Source organism: Nuphar pumila, chromosome 15, assembly GCF_984573655.1.
Source record: "Nuphar pumila chromosome 15, dmNupPumi1.hap1.1, whole genome shotgun sequence".
NCBI classification, from domain to species: Eukaryota; Viridiplantae; Streptophyta; class Magnoliopsida; order Nymphaeales; family Nymphaeaceae; genus Nuphar; species Nuphar pumila.
In genome coordinates this window covers 1156344-1177655 of record NC_143263.1, presented here as the reverse complement: position 1 = coordinate 1177655, position 21312 = coordinate 1156344, and the positions used below count along the sequence as shown (strand labels likewise).

The window sequence follows — 21312 nt, the reverse complement described above, 5'->3', positions numbered from 1 at the left end:
GATATTTTTCTCATAAGGACATTTTAGTAAAAATATAGTATAGAGCTTTTTTGAAAGCCTTTCTTTTGAATTAAACTTTGAATTATCAAAACTATGTTACCAAAACTTTGTTCTTATTTATATTTTAATAAATATATATTTGAGTTGCAAATTGGGTTATAAAGGAAAGTTTGCATTGTAATGCACCCAAGGTCTAGGGACTTGATATTTCAAACATGATTTTTCGCTAAACTCCTATTTTAAACTCTGATAAATAATCGATTTGAAAGCTTTCAACCATTTTCATAAATGGTTTCAAGTCCAGGATTTTGGGGCGTTACAAGTAATGTGCAAGTGGAGAACATGTAATTGCCTAAACCAATTAGGAATATGTATGTTGGACATGTAGGCAATAAAAAACTTCCATGAACAATTGAGTGTGTACATCAACAGAGGATCACTAGAGAGTATTTGGAACCACTTGGGCACCCCAATTCTAGTGATCTGCATCCAAACAATGATGCACAAATGACCTCTCAGAAGCCCAAATGTTGGTATGTTGTATGAGTTTTGTAAGCATTTGTTGGGCTTTATAAATATTTTAGGTTTATATGATAATGTTTAAGGTTTATTAAGTTCTCGTTAGATGGGTTCTCTTTCGCATAAGAGCAATTGGCAATCTTTGATGTGGAGGCATATAAGTTGTATGAACACTTGTACCATCACTTGTACCACTTTGGTGGAGTGTAATCAGAGCAATGAGCAATCTTTTGGTTCATCACTTGTACCACTTTGTTTGAGTGCAGCTAGAACATCTATGACAACTCAGTGAACATACTTTCTTGATAGGATTAGCAAGCTACATGGAGATGTGTACACATATATCATAAAAGATGTTGCAAAAAAATATTGGGCTAATAGTGAGTTTTCAACTAAGAGGTATGAGTGTTAAACCTCTAATGTAGCAGAGAGCTTTAATGCATGGATTATCAAAATACGTAACAAGCCCTTGATTCCTCTTATTGAAAAGCTTAATCTCATGTTGATGAAACTTTATGAGTAAAGAAGGAATGATGGGCAAAACATGTTCGAAATTGTTGTGGTGCCCAACGTAAAAGAAAAGCTTGAGAAATGTAAGAAACGTGCACAAAGGGTACATGTGAAAATAGTATATTTTCTCAAGCGTCGATATGAAGCTTGTGATCGATTACGCTGTTAATCTCGCGAGTCAAGAGTGACATTGTAGAGAGTGGCTGGTTAGTCAGATTCCATGCAAACATGTAATCACATGGATTATATACGAAGGCAACCAACCAAATAAATATTGCGACAAGTGGTACATTGTTGATTTATATCGCTCTGCATATAATAGTTATTGATTCATGCAAAAGTACTTGCATACTAACATTGATTGCACTAGGATGATCCACTGAACAAAGGTGTGGGGAACAACATTCTTTCAAGCGTATAAGTATCAAAGCGAGTATACATGTGGTGGATCATTGAGAAACCTAGTAGTAAAAAACATGCCCTCTAAGTGGGTTTCACATGTTATTCTCAGACGATTGTACGATAACCCAAAGATGACTCCAAGAGAAATCATGAATGGCATAAGTTACGAGGAAGGTGTGGAGTTTAATTCCAAACAAGCATGACGTAGATAAAAAGTATGTAGGGTGGAGATATATGGTTCATTTAAAGACTACTTTAGTTTGGTTTCTGCCTATTACCATCATTTAAAGATGATTAACAGGCATAAGCACATAAAATCAGACGTTTATTTATTAGTTTATTGTGACATCTGTATTTGTTAGTTCTTTATTTAATGATTTTTGTTTCTTTGTATTTGTGTAGTCATTATTAATGAACAACTCTAATGTCTTGTGTGTTGTATTTATATCTTAGGTAGTTTGCAATTAGTACAAGGACATCAAAAGGAAAAGGGAGACATGACAGACGTCAACGCTACAAAGCTCCATCCCCAATGGTAGTTGTTAGGGATGGCAGTGGGGCGGGGCGGGGCGGGGCGGGGGACAAGGTTTCCACCCCCGCCCCGCCTCAAAATTTTATCCTCCACCCCCGCCCCGCCTCCGCGGCGGGGATGGATTTTATCCTCCACCCCCGCCTTCATCCCCGTTTCATGTCCTCCACCCCCGCCCCGTCCCCGCCCCGTCCCCGTCCCCGCCCCGCCCCCGCCCCGTCCCCGTCCCGACCCCGCCCCCGTCCCCGACCCCGCGGGATGAGCGTGCTCGTCACCGGCGCCGCTGGCTTTGTCGGCACCCACGTCTCGCTCGCCCTCCGGAAGCGCGGTGACGGTGTCGTCGGCCTCGACAACTTCAACGACTACTACGACCCCTCGCTCAAGAAGGCCCGCCGTCGAATCCTCGGCGACCACGGCGTCTTCGTCATCGCCGGCGACATCAACGACGCCCGGCTCCTGGCCAAGCTCTTCGACCTCGTCGCCTTCACCCACGTGATGCACCTCGCCGCCCAGGCCGGAGTCCGGTACGCTATCGAGAACCCGGCGTCCTACGTGCACAGTAACGTCGCCCGGCTCCAGGGTTAGGAAATTAGGGAAGGGAGTTAGGGTTAGTAAACAGTTCATCTGAGTTGGGGGCGGGGATGGGGCGGGGCCGGGACGGGGATGGGCCGGGGGCGGGGCGGGGATGGGCCGGGGCGGGGCCGGGGCGGGGATGGGGCGGGGCGGGGCGGGGCAGGGGAACGTGCCAGTCCATCCCCGCCTCCACCCCCGGACGGGGATGGATTTTAACCTTCATCCCCGCCTCCATCCCCGTTTCATACCCTTCATCCCCGGTCCAAACGGGGCGAGGCGGGGCGGGGCCCCGCTTTCCCCCGGTCCACTGCCATCCCTAGTAGTTGTTGTGCCTGAGGTATAGGATATGGAGGATGTGCAGGAGACTGACAGGGAGAAAAAAGAACTTGATTTTGATAAAGAAACTTGGATGGCAAGTGATGTAAGTATGAAATTTGCATTTTTGTTTGTTTATTATTTTATAAGTTTATTTATTCCAATATAAGATGCAAGCACCACATATATAGCATTTAACAAGATTCAAAGAAAGATTTCAAGTAAAACACAATTCCTTTATGAGAAAGGAAAAAATATGCCAAAAATGATTTACCTTACTCTTTATTTCTTTGTGAGTAAGCGCAAACATTTGTTTATGTTGTATTGCTTCTGCAAATAAAAAAAATTAACTTGTATACGTCAATTGGTCACAACTTTTGGGCACGAAGAGGGGGTTGTAACATACTTAGATATCTTGATTTATTTTGCAGCTATTAGTTCCCGTCAACTGGAACAATAATTACTAGGTTCTTTGGCAAATGTATCAGAAGGCGAAGGACTTTACGTTGTACAATTCACTTCGCACCACAACTTCCGTAGTTGATAATGTCATCAACATAGTAACTCACTATTACCTATTTAACAATAATAAGATTGTTTTCTTGTACTAAGTAGGTTTAATGTTTTGTTACAGGGTTGTTTTTTACAGTACTTATGGGTCTTGGTTTTGGCAGACAAATTAAGTTTTACCTAAAAACATAGGTCGTATTTGGATGACATTCAAAACCAAGTTTTGAACGTAAACTTTTTTTTAGTTGAAAATCAGGTTTTGTGTTAATTTGATTGACACTAAACCTAGATTTTGAAAACCAGGTTTGACAAAATTTATTTCAAACTAGATTTTGAAAAAAATGAGGGGACAATTTTTTCAATGGGTAACCTGATTTGTCCTATTTTTTTGGGTTACCCATCTCCACCTTCTCTCTCCCATCCCTTCATTTCGCACCCCTTTTCAAAATATCTCTCGTTGGCCATTTCCTTCCAAAAAAATGGCCAGATCGATACCGCTCGATGAGGGTGGTACCAGCTAGCTATTTTTCAGCCAAAATTTTAAAAGTTTTTCATTAAAACTTTCATACCTGCCCACCCATTTTTCGGCCAACCAATGCTCGGGCTAGTGTCACTCGACAAGGGCAGCACTAGAATGTGGTCTAGCCTATTTGATGTTGGATCTTGGATTTAGATTTGGTGTGTTCATAAGGCCTAACATGGGAACTCCAAGAGCCACAAGATTGGTGGGCTAATCAAGACAAAATATGAAATGGCTTATGTAACTTAAAAATGGTTAGGGAGGGGTTACTGGATTTTATGAGTCACTATCTCTAATTAGCAGGAGATGAAATTCAATCCACAAGAATACCTAAAAATGAAGACCATGGCTATGACAGTTCATATGTCTAAGCATTCTTTGTGCTAAGTTAGAAGATTGTGGAGAACCCATGGTTAGAGATGGGCTAGAATAGCTAAAGTGAGAGAGCATACACATAGATGAAGGTTTGAGTCCTCCTTATAGCATATGCCTTATTCGTTCCAGTGACTGGATCCATATCAAATGTCAGAACCATTAGGTTCCATCATTTGACCAATTTTCAACGAATTATCGAAAAACGGTTGGGTTGATGTCTCTTTAGTCGCATGGCACTAGTCAACCATTTTTTTTACAATTTTTAATGTTTTTTAATTTTTTTAACCAACCTGACCATTTTTTTCCTTTTTTCTTGATGACTCTTTATGTTTTTTTATTTTTTTTATTTATTTTAAGCTTTCCATCCATTTTTCAGCCACCCACTGACTGGATTAGTCCCTCCCTTGCCACATGGCACCAGCCCAGCCATTTCTCGACAAGTGGTTGGTGAAAAAATGACCCGCCCATTTTTTTTAACGATTTTTTTTGTTAGGCTTTCGATGAACCACCAGATAGGAAATAGTTGGATTGTTGTCTCCTGAGCCCAATGGCACCAGCCTGGCCATTTCATCGCCATCACTGGAAAATGGCCCAACCACTGTTTTTCATTAATTTTATTCTTTAGTTAGAAATGGCCCACCTTTTTTTTTCCACGTTTCTTAACATTTTTTATGATATTTGTTTGAAAAAAAAAAGGCTGAAAATGGACCACAATCATTTTTTTTTTTTTAAGTTTGGAAATTCAAAACCTGTTTTTTAAGGTTTTGGGTCATCTGAACATCATTAAAACCTGATTTTGGCAGACCAGGTTGCAAAGCAAAACCAAGTTTTGAAAAGCCTGGTTTTGCCTATTGTCATCCAAACAGGGCCTTAGTGTGTGTGTTGGAATATACAACTACATGGAAATGAGTTGTTCAAATCTGGAACAAGATGTTTAATTTAAGCTTTTGAAATTTGATGGATTAAATAAGATGTCTATTTTCATGGTTATCAAATTGTATTATTTTTCACATGTGGTAGATAAAGTTTCTTTGGTTGGATCTTAAACCTCGATAAATATGTGACTCAAGGGATTGATTTTTTTTTATATATTTACACTAAAAAAACACTCCAAAATCAGAGACCTAGTTGTGATAACTTTGTATGTCATACTCTCTGTCATTGTAAAACTATGTGGGCTTACCGCTTGCCCCTATGGAGTCGTCATGCTTCAGCTTGCACAAGGGGTGACACGCTCATGGGATTTGAACCTATACCATCAGCCAAGCATCTTAGGTCCTATCCCACTACGTGAAACCCCTTTGTGGCTTAGGGATTGAAAAAACTGAGAAATAAAGAGGGAGCTAGCATGATTTTCTTTTATTTTTTTTGCATGGCATCATAGAAGAACGTGATCAAAATTTGCCAACTTGAAAGTTGCAGTTTATTCAACTGGCAAATTCACAATACACTTTTAGTATCGTGCATCTTCCAACAACTTTGGTTTAGTTTGCAGTTCATCCTACTTTTGGATGCTACCTCATCATCATTGGAAAAATGATACCGTTAATCATTTGTATTAATTCCATCATTTATTTTTAAGTTTTCAAGTTGAGAGTTCTGTTTGTTCACCCTTCAACCTAAAGGGGCGTATTAGAATCTACAATATGAAAATGAGTTGTTCATATGTATAGCAAGATTTTTTGTTTAAGCTTTAGAAATTCGATGGATTAAATAAGATTTCATTCATCATCATTTTTATCTTTTGATATTAGTTTTCATATGAGTTGTAGATAAAGTTTATTGATTTGCAAGATTAAATAAAATAAGAAAGAAAGATGGAGTACATTTTTTTCGTGGATAAAGGCCTTTGGCCGAACCACGTAAATGTGTTGTGTTTTTCTCTTTTTTAATTTCTTGTATTATTATTTTTATTCAATCCATTTTATTTTTCTTCACACTTAGTTTGATGGTAGTTTAAATGCCATCAAACTAGCTTTGGGCAAAACTGAGTTTTCAACCTCGTTTTGCAAGTTTGCTTTCTCCCTTTTCTTTCAACCCATTTCATGAGATGTGGAGAGTAACTATCATCTCCTTTTTATTTCATTATGTGACTCTCCAAAAATTATACTTTTAGGTGTTTGTGCTCAATCTGAATGGTTAGATGTGTTTATCATTACTTATTAAGAAACAAACTTTGTTTCAAATTTATTTGAAGTAAAAATATAAACATTTTATCACAATGTTTTAGTACAATATCAACCGTTGATTTTTTTTACTTCTTTAAAATACACATCTGAGCACAAAGATGTTTAATCATTTACATGTTTCCTATTGAGTAAACAATGATAAATACATTTAATGGGTCAAATCAAGCATAAAATAAAATAAGTAAAAGTATGATCCTTGGAGAGCTCCTCTGTGACCTAACGAAGAATATATATATATATATATATATATATATATATATATATATATATATATATATATATATATATATATATATATATATATATATATATATATATATATATTGGTGTGTGATTGAAATACTCATGGCATTCAAACATTCCCAGCTCACATATAAATATTCATTATCCATGTTCTCATGTTTTTAATGCAAGGATAATACCAATGAGAAAAAAGTTGTTGAGGCCCCTACCAAATGAGCAGAGGAGGGTAGCACCATACATGACCATGATAATGCCATCTTCATCAATTTCGGGTTGAATGAGATATCTCAACTGCTAGGTCATACTATTGTAATTCAGAGGTCTAGGACTTGAATCTTACAAGGTTATCCCTCAGTTTGCATATATAAAAAAAGTGCTTTTACTTGAAGGTGGACAAACTGTGGTGTTAAAAAGTGTTGATGTGCCTAAGTGGGGTCCTGTGCCAAGCCGAAGGCTCAGGTTCGAATCCCTCTGCCATATGGGGCTTAAGAGATATCTGGTAGGGGTCTGCCTAACCCCAGCTTGCCTTTCAAACAAAAAAAAAAAAGGTGTTGATGTGCGAATTCATTGTAGGGCTATTACTTGTCAAACCAAGCTTTCTTGGGTCATGCAGTTGATTGGTGTATAGTTGAAGTCTTCAGGGTTTTGCAAAGGTATGTTATAAAGTTTTGTAAATATTATTTGAGATTTACCTTTTTTACTTTATTGAGATGGGGGAAAACCAATGCCATCCCACTTCAAAAAGAGAAACGTACAAACAACAATACTTTAGTTGGCCTCCGTGAGGTCACTGAGTTGATTAGGGCGAATATTGGAATGTCCATACTAGTTGCCCCAAAAGTCACTTGGAATCAAACCCTATGATAGGTAGCAGTGATATGAAGCCGGTCCTCTCTCCCAAGGCTTACCACTGTAGGTGGGGCAAACCAGAGCTCGAACCTCATAGGTTCCTCATCTATATCTATACTACTTATAAAGGGGCAATGGTGCACAGAAATATTTAGCTTTATAAACTTTTTTAAAATAAGGGCATAGGTTAATCTAGGTTTAAATGCCTTTCTAAAATTTGTCAAAACATTGTCATAATACACCCCTCACGATATATATATATATATATATATATATATATATATATATATATATATATATAGAGAGAGAGAGAGAGAGAGAGAGAGAGAGAGAGAGAGGTTAATCTAATATAAACTCTAGTCATCAATCCTCATGTTGGTAACTTTCAATATGGTATAAATTTTCCTGATCTCTCTCTTCAAGTTAATAATAGAATTAATTATTTGTGTGTGTAACAGGTTTGTAAGGACGGACGGGCCTTTTCCTTAGTAATAATAATAATACGAAGAATGATATGAAATTGTCCTCTCAAGTAGTGTTTTTTTCTACTACAACCAAGTCCTTGGATTTTTCCATTTAATGAGACATCAGGGCTTGAATGTTGGTAGAGTTCGGGCAGCTTAATGTTGGAACTTAACCTTGAATATGCTAAATAAGTAATGATTGAGCTTCATGATATTCCTTGAAATCTTACGCAATCAAGATACAGGACTGTGAATGTTTAATTTTTTATTTTAGTGGATCCGGCAACTAACAATTGGATTGTAGAAAATAACTATTTGAGCATTTCAATAATGCATTTTTACGAGTGCAAGAGCATGCTGTGTCATTGATTTTATTGTGCTTTAATATCTCGATCAAAATTTTGTAGAACTCTAGGAAATGTTTGCCTACCAGCCTACATGCAGACCCAATACAGGGACAGCATGGCGATGATTCAACTTTCTATGGATAAGTTTGACCAAATAAAAGCCCCTGCAAGTTGGGGGTATCGATTTTCAAAATTAATGCTGTTAAAAATATAACTTGGCAATCTAGTCTCATAGAGGAACATTACCAGCTTGGCCTTTTCTATTATATTTTTCTGGTGTGATAAATAAGTTCATGTGTCCTTTAGTTTCACTGCAGACAACAGTTCTTCATTGTTCAACAGAACATGTGACTGCTCCCTGGGAACAATAAGCCTGTTGGTGGAGCTTCTTACTTCAATGGAAAGGAATTATGTGTTCTATTAATCCATGCCGTCCCCTCCAAGGTGCTGGCAGATGCTTTTACAAATATGGCTTAGGTGATAACCAATTTTTTTTCATTATAATTAGGTGATAACCAAGTTTTGCAACAAGGCACCAGGAGTGGCTGCTTAAATGATCATTTCTTAGTTGTTAACGACCTTTGTCCCTTACTTTTTCGAAGACAGGACAAAATTTCCCCTTGGGCCCTCTTCAAATCCAAATTTAGACAACACTGGATTTTGATCTTGTTAGACGTATTTCAGAAGGCACAATAAGATCACTGAGTTCTGCAAGAACAAAACAAATCGTTGGCTACCAAATGCTTCAACCACCACAGACACATGTCCAAAGCAACAGGAAATGAGGGGTTTAGCTCTTGACAGAAGTTTATAAAAGAACAAGAACTTATTGGCCGAACTGTCGAGGGTTTGAGCCCTTCATAGATGCCAATTTGGAAGTTTATTGCCAACATACCTCCACCTTTTTCTATCTGGAACTTACAGAAACAAGGGACAGTCCATCTTGTAGCTTCGAAGGGAGCTAAGTTGGGACTAACTCGCAAAAGGTGTGCCTGTTTACATTTCCTTAGTATTAAATGATTATGAGAATACTGCTAGCTACAGAGCCAGGTAGCAGCAGCTATCCTATCCATAATTGTTGGTGAAAGGATGAAAAGATGAAGAAAAGGTCAATAGATTGCTACCATCTTGAAGATACTCCAAATGGCTCCCCCCATATTGCAAGCACAAACTTCCACCACTCATCAGAAAGGATACTGGTGTGAGGAACTCAAGTGGCATTTCACATGGCATCCAAAGTATGACAATGGTGACTGATCCACGGTTTAGATATGATGACTGAATAGCTGGAGATATGATAGTCATAACTAAGGAGTCTTCAGCTTCACATAAAGAAGGTATGAACCCAGCAATATGAAAACACAATGGAAACTATCATGCAGGAGATATCAGCATGTTGAACATTAATGCGTCGGGGTTTCCACACGCCTGTACAAGCATGTGATGGAATCATGGAACACACACACACGGGCAGGTGCGCATACATATGCATACACAAATCAATTAAAATGGCAACCTTTACCAACAAATAAAATGTATCCACTAACTAGTAAAAAATCATCCCCTACACCAGAAATACAGAGAAGACGAAAAATTATATTCGCTACACATTTTATGGCATGCAAGGGTTGCAAAAAGAATTAAGAGAAAAGTAACTTGCCTTAGAACAAGAGTTTACAAAAGACCCAGGAGGAAATTAACTTGCCTTGCAAATTTGCAACATATATCAAAGTAGAGAGAGAGAGAGAGAGAGAGAGAGCAGCTACTACAATACTGCCAAAAACATTTCGATTGTACTCTGATATTTGAAACCATTGCGAATAAGAACATTACAGACCAAAAACGACCTACCAGCCACCAGACCACCAGGATCAAAGGACATTAGTACCACCTTCCTAGAATGAATCTACAATAAGCACCACTTCGAATAGTTGAAACACCTGGAAGGGTGAACAATATCTTTAAAAAAATGAAAGAAATTATATGAAATTATGCACTGCAATGTAATTTATTAAGCAAATTGGGCACACAATATGAAAATTTAACAGACCATGCGAAAGCATTATAGCCAAAATATAATGGCATGTAAAAATTGGTTAAAAACACAATATCAAGCAGCTTACTAGCCCAAAAAATCGTCAAGACATCATGTAACACACTTTGTCTATTAGGTATGGCAGCCCACAAGGGCACCACACCCCTGGCTAGGTGTGTCAGCTTAAGTCATTCAATCTGGACATCAAGAGTTCAATACCTGGAGTGTGCATTCACTGTCAAAAGGCCAGAGTTAACAGAAAAATATCTCTGGTGTGCAGTCGTTGACAGTTTGATACCTGGAGTGTGCATTCACTGTCACAAGACAGCTAAAAAAACTATGCCTGGTGTGCAGTGAGGGAGTATTCGTGAGATTTTACACCATAAACACCTATGTAGTCAAACATGCTATGTATTGCCTAGTACCAGTCAGAGACTAGGCGGGACTAGTCGGACTAATCGGCACCCTAATTTTAAAAAATAAAAAATATAGAAAATTTGCAAATGCATTGCTAAAACTAATAACAAAGTTCATGTGACATTCAATCAACAATAAGCAATAGACAAAAAAAAACTAGTTAAATATGGTAAAAGAATCAAACACATATAACAAGATGTATGCATTAACTACGTATGCATGCTTTCAAAATTATGATACATAAAAAAAATCATGCTTTTACAGAAACATGCATTCGAAGAAATATGATATATACAAACAAAAAAAATCCAGGACTATAGTCATATACTGACACTAAAGTCATTATAAATATATAAAAAATAGAATATATATATATATATATATATATATATATATATATATATATATATATATATATATATATATATATATATATATATATATTCTATGTTTCTCTCTCTACCCCCACTCCGCCAAAGAAGAAGACGAGAAAAGAGAAGCAAAGGGGAGAGAAGAAGAAGAAGAAGAGGGAGTGGAGGGAAGGAAGATGAAGGAAAAAGAAGGAGCAAAGGGGATAGAAGAACAAGAGGGGAAAAGAAAAAGAAGACGAGCGAGAGATGGGGCAAGAAGACCATCTCATTCGGTAAGAGGCAAAAGGGCAAGACTGAGAGAGAGAATAGTTAGGGCTTTTATAAGACCCACCTTTTGTATACTTTTTTTAACAAAAAAAATATTGAAATTACTAGGTTGTCACTGCACCAGGGAGGGGGGGCATCCTAGTTGGCCAAAAAGGGACCTTCGCAGATCCAATGCCTAGATACAGTAGACTAGGTGGCCTAGCTGCTGTTGACTACATAGATAGACACCAAAACAGGCCACATCAACATGGCACCTCTCAACCCATAAGCATATGTCACAATCAAAGCAAGGTTTTTCTCCATTATCCCCCCAAAAAAGGGTCCTTCAAAAGGGCTATTGTAGCCAATGTCAACATGGTGCACCATGGGTATAGGAAACACTTGGGTGCACACATAGTGACAGACACAACCAGACCCTTTTACCTTCTCTTGGACTCGATGTCATTTTTATCCAAAAGTTTCACAATACTAAAAGGCTCGACCCATTTGCCTAACACCTCTAGCAAGTATCCGCCCTTTGAGTTGTGACCTCTAGCAACCAATACCTCTAATGACAGCAATTTCTAGTGACTGCAATGACCAGTTGTGAGAACTCTAGCAACTACTATCATCTGCAGCAACACCTGTTACGATGAGTATAATTTCCCTTTTTAGGCCTTGTTTGGATGACAAGGGTCAAAACCTGGTTTTTTGCAAACCAGATTTTTGTCAAACCCAGTTTGGCAAATATCAGGTTCAACGACCTGTTTGGATGGCCAAAACCCAAAACAGGGTTTTATCATTAAAAACAATAGTCACAAATATCAGTATCTGCTATTTCTCACGATATTATAGGTTTGGTGACTAATCTTGGGAAAATATTGGGGCTTAAAAAATAAAAATATAAAAAATTATAACAAATAAGTAAAAAATAATGTTTAAAATACATAAATAATAAAATAAATAAGTTAAAATGTGAAAAAAAAGAATAAAAACATATTTAAAATTAAAAAATAAAAACAGTAAAACTAATTGACAATATCATGATATTATTGTTAAATTGTACATATATATATAGGTGTATAATATGATTGTATATGCATATATAATAACCGTTAGAGGTATTGTTGTCATTTAACTTTGTGTAAAAGGTTGTGTCCATTAAGGGCACTTTAGTATTTTTACTTTTTATATATTTGTTTATTTGTAGCTAAGGACAAAATGGTCCTTAGCCATTAGAGTTGTTGGGGTTGGTTCCCAAGGACTCTATATGAACTCTCTTCTCAATATAAACGGGAGCTATGTCACAAGGGTGTGGGTGCGGGGGGGGTGCGGCACTTTCAAAAACACTTGGGTGCGGGGGTGTGGCAAGGGCAAAAATGCAAAATATATATATATATAGAAGGGGGGGGGGGGCGAAGGTTCCCCCCGGCGAAGATTTTTTTTATAAATTCCACAGCCCATTTCATAGGGCAATTTTTTTTTACAAAAAATCAAAAAATGGACCGAAATGAACCTGGGTGCGGTCAACACACCCAGTGCCGCACCTGCACCCACGTCGAGTCGAGTCGCGTCGACGCGGGTGCAGCACCCTGCTAGCCGAATCCCTGTGACTTAGAAGGGGAGTAATCCCCTCGTTGTATGCTTGTTTCAAGCTCTCTTTGGAATACAAATGTAATGAAATATGCGGAAATAAAAACAATGTCCTACAATGGGCATTCACATATAGAAAGCAAAGAACAAGTCCAAAAAGGACATACACAAAAGCCAACAATGGCTTGCAAACATAAATTCTTATAAATGCAAGAAAGGGCTTCAAGAAGCCACACTTTACAAAGGGGGAGACCTCACTTATTTATAGGCAAGGAGGAGTGAGAGAGAGGGAGAAAAGTGAGAGAGAGAGACCACATTGGGATGCCCAACAAGGTGCGTTGGGCTCCCAACGACTCTTAGTTGGGACCCCCAATGTGAATGCATTAAATGCATTTTAGGAAAAAGAAAACAAAAAATAAAAGAAAGAAAATGAAAATAAGAAAAATAAAAAAGACTACAATGCCCTTATTGGGCAGAATTACAGGAATACCCTTATCAGGTATGATTGAATATATATATATATATATATATATATATATATTGATTACATGTATTTTAACAACAAATACATATTGTTTATGCTTTTGTGTTTCCCATTATTCGGCATTGCGCTTGTGTTTGTGTTTGTATCTTGACCCATAAGTGGTCCTAAGTGGTGTTCCTATTTGTGAATTTTGCAAGTCATTTCTTTGTATTTCTTATATTTCATTACGTGGTATCAGAGCCTTGGTGCTCTCTTGTCTTTTTTATTTTGAAGATTGCGTGGTGGACAATGAAGATCTGAGAAATGCCAATTGGTTGTTTCGAGAAGTGTCATCTATCATCTTCAACCACTTTACTTTTTTCTCTTCGTCTCTCTCTTTACTTCTATCTCTATCTTTTCTTTACCTTCATGGCTAACAAGGAAGTTGTTAATGTTGTTCTTATCAAATTTAACAATTTGTGGGCCACTACAGTAAACAAGAATCTCAGTAGGAAAGGAGCTTTGACACTTGGTTCATGGTTCTACTCCGAAACCTCCACCCATTTTTAGTAAAATTGTCGTGGGAGATGATGATGTGATTAAAGAGGAGACTCTTTAAGAAAAAGAGAGGGAAAATGATCTCTTGGAGTATGAAAAGGACTATAAAGCATGGGAAGTAAGTCATGCTTTATCTATTTTCATAGGAAGCATGTGCGAGGAACCATGTGAAAATATTTTAGACTTTGAAAGAATGGATGAAACATGGAAATTTATCAAGCAAACCTACACTCAATCATATGTCGCTCAGAAATGAGAAATCCATAACAAAATCCACAAATGTACTCGGGGTGAGAAAAGTGTGCAAGAATATTACGGTGCTTTAAAGAGACTTTGGAACCAAATGGCCAAATTTGAAACCATTTGGGATACCACTAATGATGCTTGACAAAGGAAAAAGCAAGTCTTGGAAGAACAATTCTTCCCATTTATACAAGGACTTAGACCCGAATTCGAAAATTATGGGTCAACATTATCCATCACGAGAAGGATGAACTTTCACCCCTTCATGATGTATTAGCCGAAGTTTGCATGGAGGAAACTAGGTTGAGCATAGGGAACTCAAAGAGAATGTTTTAGAAGTTTCAATACTAAGAGCCAACAGCAACACCTACTAGCCTCCTCATTTTTTCAAGCCTAATTATGAGAGGCAATGTAGTGACGAAAAGAGAAAAAAGATTATGTCACAATGGTGAAAAGTTGGGGCACATCAAGCCTTATAGACCTGAATTCAAAGAAAAATGATGAGTGAAGAGTGGTGAGTAGAAGCTTTACAAGGGGACAATAATGAAACCAATGGGGATTCAAATTTCGTTGGAATCATGTCTTCAACTCAAGGGTTAGTCATCTTCCATATCGAGTGTCGTGGTTTTCTCTTCTTCTCCCCCAGTAAGGTTTCTTGGCTTTTGAACTTCAGTGCTTTGTTTCACATGACTCTGAATATCTCTTTGCTTTCAAAATATAAAAATATATCAAGTGGGTCTAATGTCTTTACTGCGGAAGGTTCTTTCCTTGATATTAAAAGAATTGGCAATGGGAATTCAAAATCCATTGGAATCATGTATTTGACCCAACTAGTGGAGGCCTTACAACTGCTTCTCAAGAGTTTGTCCTCTTCCATCTCGGGTGTTGCAGTTTCCTCTTCTTCTCCATCAGATAAGGTTTCTTGGCTTTGGATTCCGGTGAATCATTTCACACGACTCTAAATATCTCTTTACTTTCCAAATATAAAAATAATTCAAGTGGGTCTAATGCCTCTATTGCGGATGGTTCTTCCCTTCATTGGAAAATGTAGAAGTGAAGGCCCCTTTTCTGAAAATTGAAGGGTATTGAGTACTTCAGACACATTGATGAAGCTATTTATAAATAATTGAAGAGCAACACCAGCTTGATAAGAGAAAACCTATGATAGCATCAAGTGCAATCAACATAAAAATAATGTAAGGCAAAGAGAAAAAACATACAGACAATGTGGAATTCGTTTCTTCAAGTTTGATACCATTTAATGCAGCTATGAATATTCTTGAAAGGATCTAACTATATCTCTTGCAAATTCTAAGTCAAGTGGGGACATTCCTCCTAGTTTTGGAAAATTGCACACAACAATACTGGTAGTCTTGTAGAAGAAGCCTGTCATGAAAAAATATTATAGTAAAAGTTTTTCTGAGATGAAAGTTGGATTTATAGCAAAAGAACCCATTTATTAACCTCGTCGTTTCTCCAAAAAAATGGCCAATTTTTTAAAAACAATACATGCATCTGAAGTGTACAAGAATATTAATTAGTTAAAATAATTATTTACAAACATGACTAAAGAAAAAAAAAGGAGGATATAAAATAGTTCAAATAACTAATGAGAAAATTATCAGCACACAAGCTGAGAAAGAGGTGTTAAGCATGGATCATCAATATGTCACCAGGACATGGCAAAACAAGCCATGCACCTGTGTTGACATGTGCACGGGTAGCGAGTGCAACATGAACATGTGGGCCTGTCAGTTGGGTCAGGTCCAACTAAGACCCAACCCGAAACCCACACTTGTTTTTTTCTGGGTTTTTCTCCTGAAAAACCTCCCCCTTCCCACGGCAGCAGGAGAGAGAGAGAGAGAGTACCTAGCTCATCCTCCTCCATCTTTGACTTCTTCTTCACCTCCTTGTTCACCATCTTCGTACCCACAGCGAGAAAGAGAAGGAGAGGTGATGAGGCGGTGGGAGAGGTACCTACTTCCTCCTCCATCTTCTTCATCTTCTTCTTTACCTCCTTGTTTTCCTTCTTCGTACCCAGAGAGAGATGGTGAGGCAATGGGAGACCCTCCTCTATTCTTTTTTAAATTTATGAACACAGCCTCCCCTTATTCATTTTTTACCTACACCCCCCTCATTTATTCAAAGTGTCCTCCCACAACTCCCCATTTTACTAAAATTTGTCCACCATTTACTAAAAACTGTATTGGACCTACAAACTATTATATGGATCTTGTATTGGACACACACACAATATATATAAATATAGTTGTGCACAACTGCACAGTACCCTCATTTTTTAAAATTGTCATGTTGTACCCTCTGTACCTGTACCAAGGTGACATAGGTCATCATGCTCTTAGCAAAGAAACAATACAAGCACTCGAGGGAAGTGCTCCAGAGCCAATAGACAGAATCCTTAGAGTTATCAACCATTGACCTAATTATCCAACATGTATAACAAGATGCATCTTAGCTAGGATCAACTTTAACCTCATGATAATGATATGTTTACGTCAATAAAAAGTCCTCTAGCAACTAATGGTAGTGCAGTAACGAATAAGAAAGACATGTTCAAACTTTAAAGTGTGTCATTAAAACTACATTGACAGCTTGTTATATAGTATGGTCCACATCAACTAGAAGTGATGATACCCAATATAACTGTACAAGGAAACATATTCCTTTTCCAATTAACAATCATTAAATCATATTACTAGAGCACAAGGCACAACAAAATCAATATCCCACCAATGAATCCAGGATACCCATGGACATCTGAAGTTAACATACAATCTCTTCTCATCTCCTCTTTCACAATGTATACTATCTATGTCAACTGTATGGCAATGTGTGTCGTGTGATTTTTTAATATGAGTGTGATACCATTAGCATGTTTTAGTTAAGCAGCACTTTTTGTGTTGCAAATTGTCACATAACTTGGGGTAGCAACCAAACCTTTTTAACTTTATAGTTAGTTCCTTCAACTAAATTTGGCCTTCATATTACAACAACAACTATGCCTTCATCCCAAAAAAAAATTGGCCTTCATATTAATACTTCCAAAACTCGGTATATTGCAAGAATTTTCTTCTGAGAAATTTCACACAGAAACACATCAACAAACATCACGGTGAAACAGGATAACGTGAACTAAACCCAAGCAAAAATCCACCACCCACCCCCCCCCCGCCGCGAGCCAAACAAGAAAATGAATGAACCTGCACCATTTTTGAACCAAAAAAAGAAAAGGGTTCAACACCAAATATTTAACATAAATATATATTAGAAGCACTAAACCAAAAATGGCAGTAGGGCCATCTAGTATGCTGAACAATAATATAGCACATAAAGATAACCACTTAAGACAATTGTCTCTGGCATCCAAATCTGCACTCAGATACCTCTCTTTCACCAGTTAAGCTCAAACAAATCACTCTCAACGAGTATAACAGACATAATCACGCTACACTATAAAAAAGGAAAAACTCTCGAAATTGCATACAGAGAAGAGGATGAACTGTCATTATGATATTATTGAATATAGCATAAACTTTCTAAAACGACCCACGATCATGAAACAAAGAATGGCCCAATGGAATGAAGAAAAATGCACTGCACTAAGTATAGGTGTTTGGAAGCAAAAACATGCAGTACCTAACGTCCGGTATATGTCGAAAATCCCCCTAACGATCCCACACCAGGTTGTGTCCTAGCTGCTGCCGATTGACCCAGCTGGTTGGTACTCTGATAAGGACCTAACGCCGGCAGAGAGGCATGCGAACCATAGGTACTCATAACATTAGGGCTAATGCTGTTAACCGATGGCTGGCTTCCATAGACGCCCCCAAATGTAGATCCACCAGTCGCCAACGAAGTTGACAATGCTGGATTGACCCTAGGCGACATCTCGCTCGGATTAACCGAACTCATCTTAGGAGAAACCCCAATTACAGCAACATTTGCGCCAGACAACATCGGATTCACGCTCGATGCAACCCCATGACCCAATGAATTGGGCAAGCCCATCAGGGAACCGGCTGCATGGGTGAGGGCGAGGTCGTTTGGCTGCAGTTCCGTGGCGGCACCCACCATGGGCACAACCGCCTGTGGTTTCCCGGCCGTCTTGGCCGCACCAAACGTGGACCGCTTCAGGGACCTCTGGCAGTGCAGCATGTGGCCCTCCAACAGCTTGTACGGCTCCTCCAGCGCCTTCCTCGCCCCATCGACCGTCTTGTAGACGAAGATCGCGAAGCCCCTTGGCTTACCGGTTACGGGATTCAGCCCTATGGGGCCATCCTCTAACTCTCCGAACTTCTGGAACAGAGACCGCAGCTTGTCGACGTTCACCTGACGCACGACGTTGCTCACGAAGACCTTCCGGTCGACAACATTAGCAGCCCTGTGCGAGCGCACGGGACCGAGGCCGGGACCGGCGGAGACGAGCCGGCACAAGGTGGTCCGCGACCCGACATTCTTCTTCGGCACCTTCAGCGCCTTCTGCGCACCCGACCAGTGGTGGTAGTGGACGAAGGCGTAACCCTTGGACTGCCCGGTGGCCCAGTCGGTGACGAGCTTGCACTCCGCGATGGTGCCGTACTTCCTGAAGACGGAGAGGACTTGTTCCGTCGTCGCGTCCCGGGCGAGGCCGTGGACGAAGAGTTTCCGCTGCGCCGGGTCCCTATCGGCGACGCGGTTGATCCGGTCCACGATCTTCGGGTTCTTGGCATAGGCATGGAAGAGGATATCCGTCAGGCGGTCCTTCCCGAAGGGCGCCAAGAGCTTCCTTACGAGATCACGCTTATTCTTTCCCGACTCGCCACCGTCCTCTTCTTCATCGATTTCGTCATCGCCGACGTCGTCATCTTCCGACTCTTCTTCTTCTTCTTCTTCTTCTTCTTCGTTTTCTTCTTCTTCTTCGTTTTCTTCTTCTTCGTCTTCGTCTTCGTCTCCTTCCTCTTCTTCGTCTTCCTCTTCTTCGTCTTCTGAAGACTCTTCTGGTGAAGGCTCGACCTTAGGAGGAGCCTTTCGCTTCTTCCCCATTGAGGATGGAAGGAGGGTCTCTGCAATTCAGAAGAGAGAGAGAGAACCAGGGTTTTATAAGGAAACCCTAGAGCGACGGTCTGATGGGCCAGGCCGCCAGGGTTGGAAACGGGTAAAGTTTAACCCCACACCATCTCCATTCTTCGAATAATGGGTCCGGGCTCATGTTTGAATCAGATCTGGATCTTGTTATAAATCTCCATATCCGTATAGAATCTCATCTAACGTGGCAAGGGATCCACCAAAATGGGCGAGAACCCTTGTATGCGTGCAAAAGGATCAGACGTAGCCGGTCGCCCGATCTGAGTCAGACATGTACTCTCCATGAGATCTGATGGGGATCTGTCAAAATTGGGTTTAGTTAAATACGTGTGTGTGTGTGTGGGGTGGGGGGGGGGGGGAGGGGGGGAGGCGGGGTAAAATAAACAACGGTGCAAGTGTTTGGTGTTGGATAGAAGCCACGTGTCACACATATGTTGCTTCCTGTGCAGTGTGCGAGATACGTATGGTTGGTTGTTAGTATCCTCAACCCGAAAATTTTACCTCCCATGATAGGCCCATTATGTGACCGGATTCTTCATAAGGGCTTTTATTCATAGTTAAATTAATAACAACGATCCGAATCAGGGCCACTCAAGCTTGGGTTAGTGGACATTAATTCTCAAAAGAAAAATACCAAAACTAAGTAATAAATTTTTTTTTATCAAGGTCTCAATATTTTGTCAATTTCATTCATTTAATATCCATCCTAACCATCAATGTTTAAAAAAATAAAGCATTCAGATTACAAGTCTAAAAATAAAAATTACATAAATAAAGACAAAGCACTTCAGAGTCCAGGAGTAGTTAGTCCAAAAGTTACATCTTTCTCACCGTTCTGCTTCTCGAACTTACAATTGTAATAAAGCCAGAGTGAGTCTAAAATTCAGTAAGGTTTTATTTATAAATTTAAAACATGACCGTTACAACTGTAGATAACTCTAAGGACCTACTCTTAGTTTAGTTATCTAACTTAGCACATGTTATCATGGGCTAAATTTCAATGCACAATTTTGTACACTTGCAAGCCAGAATTTAGCCCATGACACATATATTGTTTACATATTTTATCCTTCTTTTTTTACCTTTTCATTACCTTTTTTGAAATCATCGTCATTCTTATAGTAAACATTTTCAGTGTCATATTCTACACCAATCAACTATTTCAAAAATAGCCTCCTAGGTATAACAACTCGTTTTTACAACTCTAGAGTTTACCATATTGGTCAAACATATGAATCACCCATAAACAACATAGTCCAAACTAATTAATTTTCAATTTATACAGTTTTGCATGCCCTAAGGTCTGTGGTTCATGTTACTTCTTATATGTCTAATAAACTGAGCTTTTAACCCCTAAGAGTTACTTGTGAATTCTTCAAAAATCTCATGCATAAATGAGGTAGACACCTATCCTTTTTAGTAGAGTTATTTGTCAATCTCTATATTGTTGTCCTAAGTATGTTATTCATTTCACTTTCTAAGCTAGTGTATTATACAATATCAAATGCATTAATCACAAATACACATCTTAATTCTATGGATACCAATTCAGCACGAAGAGATATTTTCAATCAAATATGCTACAACATTTACAATACCTCGCCCAATGTATAAGCGTGGCATTCTCAAAATAAATCATTTTGTGAGAGCCCTAGAACCATACTTCCTTTCTCAAGGCTTAACATTTTTTTTTCATTTTTCACAACATATTATATGTGTCAAACCATTATTCACATTCTCATAACAATTATGAACACCATACAAATCGTATCATTTGCTAACATTTAGATAAAATCAAGTATTAAAAATGAACATGTAATATGTACCTCAATCCTCATGCAACTTATTAAAATCATAAAAATACAGACTCTTAAGCATGAAGTCGAGACAATCTATTTATATATATGAAATAATCAACATACTTATAAAATACATGTAATCACATAATAATATATA

At 38.7% G+C, this 21312-nt stretch overlaps 1 protein-coding gene across 2 annotated transcripts; it reads right to left on the bottom strand.

Annotated features, from left to right (window-relative positions):
• Window positions 1-9988: 9988 nt before the first annotated feature.
• LOC149814056 (UBP1-associated protein 2B-like) lies at window positions 9989-19353 on the bottom strand. 2 transcript variants are annotated; one of them, XM_089990312.1, is made up of 2 exons: window positions 17929-19353; window positions 9989-10285 (listed from the first exon to the last, which is right to left on the bottom strand). In XM_089990312.1, the coding sequence occupies exon 1, from the start codon at window positions 19312-19314 to the stop codon at window positions 17929-17931; it is 1386 nt and encodes a 461-aa protein (XP_089846438.1). In that variant the 5' UTR covers window positions 19315-19353; the 3' UTR covers window positions 9989-10285. The 2 variants fall into 2 exon arrangements, with proteins under 2 accessions (XP_089846438.1, XP_089846439.1); XM_089990313.1 differs by having other exon boundaries at window positions 10137-10236.
• Window positions 19354-21312: the final 1959 nt, after the last annotated feature.